This window comes from Heteronotia binoei, chromosome 2, assembly GCF_032191835.1.
Source record: "Heteronotia binoei isolate CCM8104 ecotype False Entrance Well chromosome 2, APGP_CSIRO_Hbin_v1, whole genome shotgun sequence".
NCBI lineage: Eukaryota > Metazoa > Chordata > Lepidosauria > Squamata > Gekkonidae > Heteronotia > Heteronotia binoei.
Genome location: NC_083224.1, coordinates 158,318,089 through 158,325,140, shown reverse-complemented (window position 1 = coordinate 158,325,140; position 7,052 = coordinate 158,318,089). Strand labels below are relative to the sequence as shown.

Sequence of the window (7,052 nt, the reverse complement as noted above, 5' to 3'; positions counted from 1 at the left end):
TAAAACATGTAGGGGTCTTAAAAAGCTTAAAAATTAATGTTCCCACTATACCAATTGTTTTGTTTTTTTACAAAGCAAGGACCACCAGCTGCTGGTGGTGGTAGCTCTTGTCTCCCTTGCAGAGCTCCAGGGGCCCCCATTGAGGGGATGGCCCCTTGGGCCTTTTCCATTGGCCTTAATGGCCAACTCTCTCCCTTGTTCTGGTATTATTTGGTGCTCATGTCTCATACATTTAAAATACTTCTCTAATGGGGACAAAAAAACAGGAGTCTACATTAGAATTAGCCAAGCTTTCTTCTCTAAATTATGCACAGAGTAAAGTCTAATCTTTTTTCAGTCAGAAATGTCTGGCTCATCTATTTGGTTAACATTGTCTAGAAATCCTTCCACTGTGCATGGCAAGAGAACTCATAAAAGATTTCAGGTTTTCACGGCTGGTAACATCATAAACATTCTGTACAGAAGCCTTCTTCTGCAAACAGGCTGCCTTCACAAGGCTGTGTAGTTCAGCAGATCCATTTGTCCCTACCCTAAGGGTTCCAAATATATGTTTAAACAGAAAGAGGTGCTCTGAAACTTTCTAACTTAAAGCAGTGTGCATACAACAGAAGGATCTGTCATTCAACAGATTACTTCCAAATGAATGCTTGTGGCTTTCCCTTGTTTATGTGGGATTCTTGTTTTGCACAACAAATAAAAATGAACATCTAAAAAAAAGTTTAATTGACAAAAAAGTATACATAGATAGGCATTATAGTCAGAAATAATTAGAAAGTGAAGCCTCAGGGCTATATGCTTATAAACAAACTGTCTAGCCCCAAATACAGGATCATGAAGCAACTGCAGTTCTCCTGCTTACCGGTAGGTGCCATTACTGAGCCAAGTGAAAACTGAAGTGGACGATTCATAGCCTATTTCTTTTTCCAAAACGGAGCAAGTACCCTGGCTGCAGTCTTGTGAACAGGCTTATTTTAATACACTCAATTGTTGTTTAAATGTATTTCACATAGAGGAGCTTGTATATTACGTGTGCTCTTTCCTTTAGTGCAAATGAGGCTCACATCCTTTTAACTTTAACAAGGTAGCAGCGTTGGGTCTTCTCACAAAAACAGGCAGATTATTTGAGGCAGCAATTTTAAGCAGCTAGCTGTTAAAATACAAGCTGGACAGAACATGAATATCCAAACAAACAACATACATTTCTCAGTTTAAAAAACAAAAAGGCTAAAATTTAAAATAACTGGCTAGAGAATTTTAAAAATGACATTCAAAGAACAGATCTATCAGTATCGTCAGACCCAATATCCTGAGATCCAGGGTGTCGCAATTTTTCCTGCTGTTTTCACCTTAAAATTTCCATTTTGATTTCTGTTCTTATGTAAATTATACATGTGATAGTTTTACCATCACTGATTTTAATGCTTCATATAAAGGAGCATAGTTTAATAGGTAAAAAAACAATCTGTATAAAGCTACAATAAGACCAAAAACCCCAACAAAATGTATACTAGCATAACAGAATAATGCAGATTCACAATGCTAAGAAAAGCACACAGGGAATATAAAAGGGCTCTTCAAATGCTATGGGAACAAAAATTTTAAAGGTTCTTGTGTCCTATTTTTTATGTCATTATTAATGGATATTAATATACCCCTTGCTTAGAGTCTGAGGAGGAAAAAGCAACAAGCTCAGAAAGAAGACTGATACTTCATAGTGTGCAAATAAAGTAGTAGATCTGGAAAGTACAAACTGGCATTTTGCAGATTTTTTCCTTGGTTCAGAGCCTGGTTTGGGACCACCCTGAACTGGGATTTTGGAGTTCATGCCCATCCCTTGACAGCAGTTTACAAGATTAACTGATGCCTAGCTCAGTGTAAGTTGAATCTATCTTCTGACAACACAATATGAAATACCTCCAGTAATAAGGGATGTACTGTTAAGCACTAGATGTCCAAGAGGTGAAAAAATTAAAAACTGAAACTGAAACAAAATACATGGTAGTTTAACTTTGTGTGTGTGCGTCCATGTGTGAATAAAAATTCCTCTTGTTTAATTGTAGCTGATGGTGGGGATCCTAGGGCAGTGTGCAGCATACAACAGCTTTTCAGCCTTCCCTTTTCGGGGCATGCAGTCCTCATCTCCAAAAGCTGACTGTTGGGACCTACCTCCCAGGAGCTATGAGGGGCTGCTCCAGAGGGGGGGAAATGGAAGCCCCCCTGCCCCATGTACACAAAAGCTTTCTATACACACCTCTTCAGCTTCCAGCCAAGAGCAAAAACTCCATTCCTGAACCACTAGGGGTGGGGGAATTAAGAAAATCAGCACATATAAATTTCAAAATATAAGCACATAAATAAAAACAAAACAACATTAAATATTTAAATACACATATAATTTGAAGCTTTAAAAAGTCATATTTGTATCTTGCTTACACTGGCAATTCATGTACATTTTACAATTTTATTATAATATTTACAGACTTTTAAAACAGACATCTATGTATTCAGGAACATATGTGTACATTAAATACATGATTACAAAGGTTGTATTTTCCTGTTACAAAATATGAAGAGCAAAGCTGTAATTTTGTTTTAAGACTTTTCCAAAAACCCACAAAATGATTTCCATCAAATGAAATAGTACGTAAAGATAATTTTAGGATTTTTATGATGAATTAATCCTGCTGTATTATGTAGGGTACTGTTAAATGATATAAAAGTTATTCCAGCTCTCTCAACAGCCACATCAGCAAAACATAATTGTACTGAAATATTGTGGATGGAAGAGGGAGACAAATACCCCCTCTGAGCTATTCCAGGGAGGGCTTTCCCCTGGAAGCACCATTTTGGGGGGAGAGAAAGGAAACATGAAAGCCCCGCTCCACTTGGAAGAAATCCTGTATGAAAACCAAATCAGTGACAGAAATAACTGAGGAAAGTTCTGTCTCTCCCTCTCCCCCTTTTAAATAAGTGCTGCATATAAGTTACAAAATAAAGACAAACTATATTTTTGACATCAAGCTGTTTGCATCTACAGGAATCATCAGCTTTTATATGATAGGAATCTGCAGCTTTTCAAAACTGTTGCACTATATGCTATATGATATGTATAACAAAGGTATACAGCAACAGAGAGATCCAAAGGTCAACTCAAAGTCCTCTTCCATCCACTGTTCTTCCATGGAAAAACTAGCTCTGATGTTCATAGGAGATCCCCCCAAGGTGGCTGTCTTTAAGGCACAGAGGACTTCTACAAACCCTTCCCTTTGCATATGCATAAGAACAAACTTCCTTGAATGGCAGAGGCAGCCTTTCCTCTCATTTCTTCTTGTTGAACATTTACTGCACACAGGACATATTTTTTTTAAAAAAACCCTTTGAATAGTACTTTGCTTAGTTACAAACAATAAATGGTGTACCTGGTAGAATATTCACAGACCTAACGGCCAAGAAATACTGCCAGTAAAGCTAATATTCCTTCTCAGATGTGGCACCAAGGCTTTAAAAGAAGAGTATTAATGCAGAATGAACATTAAATTTTCTTCCTTGGATTGCATCTTAAAATGTGCGGTTTAGACCAGATTTTATTGTGGTAGAAATTAACTGTTGCTGTGAAATTTTTGTTGGTTTATACATTCAGCTGCCTAAACAATGTCTCACCATCGCAACTGGACAGTGTAAGAGCTGGTCATGTGCCACATGGGTTGATTTTGGAAATCCTTCTCTTAATTTACTGAGGTAAAGAAAGGTTATGTGAGGCAACCCTCTTTTCATACAAGCCTTAGGTGTGACTTGTTCACACAGTGCCTTACACACAGAGCAGGGAGAAGAGTACATGCCCACCCCCATCATCAGGTGAACCCAAGAACTTGGCCTTCACATTCATATTCTTCTGAGATTCTTGTCATAAAAACGAGGACAGATGCAGCAGCAACAGCCAACATATTTACAGAATACACTCTTTCTTGCACTCTGAACTATTCCACTAACCAAGCAACATTTCATTCATACCCAGTGAATTCTACTAGGTGAAGCTTCCCCTGAGCTTTGAGGCACAGACCAAAGTTTATATTCTCGTTTTGAAGTTCCTTTATGCTCCCATTCTACTATAGTAGTTTCACCTTTTCCAAGTTCTGTCTCTTCAGTATTTTTCATTTGATCATCTTGATGTTTCAGCGAGTCCCACCCATTCTCAAGTTCAAAACTTATAACAAGTGACTTTGCTACAGACTCCAGTTCACTGTTGTTCACAAGAGAATCCGGCATTTTAGGAAAAAGTGCACCTGCTGAAGCAACAGGCGAAGTGCATGAATAGCAGAGCGCATTAAAATTCCCAGCTAAGATGCAAATCTTTTCAATGAAATATCTCAGTGGGTTTTTGTTTCTGTATGATCCTGCAGGAAACAAAGCCAGAAAGAACCAAGTATAATATCTAGAAACTTCAAAAAATAGAGGAAACCTATAAATGCTTAAAGGGGGGGGGGAGGGCTATCAACTTCTGACTCCTCTCCCCGCCTTTTTCTTTAGGCATGGCTCAAAGATTCTGAAATACCTGCAGGAATGTGGCTGTTTACCTTGTTATCATTAGATTCATGTTGTGGCTTTATTCACGACTTCTAATAGCATAAAACAGCAGGCATACAGAAAATAACTGCAGACAACCTGGTCATGAGTACTACTGTCATCTTTGACTCCAGTTTATTAAAAAGGAAGAAGGGTACATCATGTAGAGCAACTGAGTGATGGAAAGGTAAACATACAGGAGCCAGCATGCTGAAGGCTTCCTATACTTTTCAGCAGAGCCAGTGTCATCTCACAGATGCCAATAAATGTTTGGCAAGCGTTAGTACCTACGCATCTGCAAAAGTTGAGAGGAACGTTTAGCAAAGAGAGAAGCACAAGGAAAGAGACTGTCTGGTTGAGATTATATCATCCAACGAGGAGGTGTTAAACTCAACAGGATGAAAACTTGCAAATGGTGGGAGTGGTGCAATTTACTTATAAATTTTGGCAAAGAAAGGACTCATAGGTAACACAGTTAGCTGGGCCAGAGCATACTATGAGTTGCTTTTGTGACTGGAATCACACCCAAAGTTACACAGAATGCTGGAAGCATTTATAGCATTATTTGGCACTATATCATTTTGCTCCAGGTTTCTTGTTCAGTTGGACTCATGTCATCTACAAAGGTACTTACCTCCAGTGCTGTAGTTGTCACAGCCTCCATGATGCACTACCAAAAACACACAATGAGGAGGAACAGAGAAGACTATACACATATTTCTAGGGGTGTGGGAGCAAGCACAGAGGCCCCAACAATGCAACTGCTTGAGATATATTTTCAAAACTCTTTACCTAATGTTTGTGTATTATTATCACCTGAATCAACCAGGATGAAGGCATCAAAAACTAAAAGGCTTGCTTTTGCACTCAAGGTATAAATAGCAGAGTTTGCTACACATTAAGAACATAAGAGAAGCCATGTTGGATCAGGCCAATGGCCCATCCAGTCCAACACTCTGTGTCACACAGTGGCCAAAAAAGAAAGGAGGTTCACAAGTGGGGTTAGAAGCCCACTTTGCCGCCCCCCCCCCCGCCCAAGCACCAAGAATCCAGAGCATCACTGCCCTAGACAGTTCCAATAATATGCTGTGGCTAATAGCCACTGATGGACCTCTGCTCCATATTTTTATCCAAACCCCTCTTGAAGCTGTTTATGCTTGTAGCCACCTCCTGTGGCAGTGAATTCCACATGTTAATCACCCTTTGGGTGAAGAAGTATTTCGTTTTATCCGTTCTAACCCTACTGCTCAGCAATTTCATTGAATGACCACGAGTTCTTGTATTGTGAGAAAGGGAGAAAAGTACTTCTTTCTCTACTTTCTCCATCCCATGCATAAACTTATAAACCTCTATTACGTCACCCCATAGTCAACGTTTCTCCAAGCTAAAAAGCCCCAAGCGTTTTAACCTTTCTTCCTAGGGAAAGTGTTCCAAACCTTTAATCATTCTAGTTGCCCTTTTCTGGACTTTTTCCAATGCTGTATCCTTTTTGAGGTGCAGTGACCAAAATTGTACACAGTATTCCAAATGAGACCACACCATCGATTTATACAGGGGCATTATGATACTGGCTGATTTGTTTTCAGTTCCCTTCCTAATAATTCCCAGCATGGCATTGGCCTTTTTTATTGCAGTCGCACACTGTCTTCACATTTTCAGTGAGATCTACAATGACCCCAAGATCTCTCTCTTGGTCACACCCCATCAACTTGTAATTGTAGCTAGGATTTTTGGCCCCAATGTGCATTACTTTGCATTTGGCCACATTGAACTAGGGGTGTGCATTCGGTTCGGCCGAATCAAAGAAACCCCCGAATCACCCCTGATTTGGAAGTATACAGCGCCGTATACTTCCAAATACATTTTGAAGCCATTATATAGGAGCTGTATACAGCTCCCTGTATACTTCCGAATAGATACTCTTTCAGCCTTTCTGAATAGATATTCGGAAGTATACGGAACTCCATGGAAAAGGCGGGGAAGGAGCTTCTGCAGCCTCAGGGAAGCTGCTTGCCTCCTTTCCTGCCTTTGGAAGCCTTTTCCCGCCTCTCCCATAGCTTCCCTGGGATCAGGGAGGGAGGGGGAGAGGAGCCCCAGCAGCCAATCCAAAGCATGCATTTGCAAAATGCATTACAAATGCATGCTTTGCAGAGCTGTTTAGCTGATGGCTGGGCTAATTCCCTAGCCATCAGCAACGTTGTTGTTCTTTTACTTGGATATCCAAGTAAACAGTGTTCTCTGGCCAATCACAGAGCAGTGGTATTTTTTGAAACTGCTCCGTGTAGGGCCAGAAAACTTTTTAAAGGAGTCTGCCTGGCTGGACTCCATTCCATTGCTGCTGTGTTGGTGTGTGAGAGAGATTGTGCTGCACTGGACCTTGGCCTCAGCTGCTGCTGCTCTCTTTCAGCCTTGTCTGACCTGCTAGGAGAAGAGAAGACGTCTAAGGTAAGGCAGTCTTGGGGTTCTTGTTTTTATTTTAGTTAGTAAAA

At 40.1% G+C, this 7,052-nt stretch overlaps 1 protein-coding gene across 3 annotated transcripts in view; it reads right to left on the bottom strand.

The window, feature by feature from the left end:
- Positions 1-2,371: 2,371 nt before the first annotated feature.
- Positions 2,372-7,052, bottom strand: part of KIF14 (kinesin family member 14) — a 44,393-nt gene continuing 39,712 nt past the window's right edge. For all 3 annotated transcript variants that reach the window (XM_060232343.1, XM_060232345.1, XM_060232344.1), the window contains exon 30: positions 2,372-4,394. In XM_060232343.1, coding sequence (XP_060088326.1) covers positions 4,006-4,394 — 389 coding nt within the window. In that variant the 3' untranslated portion in view covers positions 2,372-4,005. The remainder of the gene's footprint in view (positions 4,395-7,052) is intronic.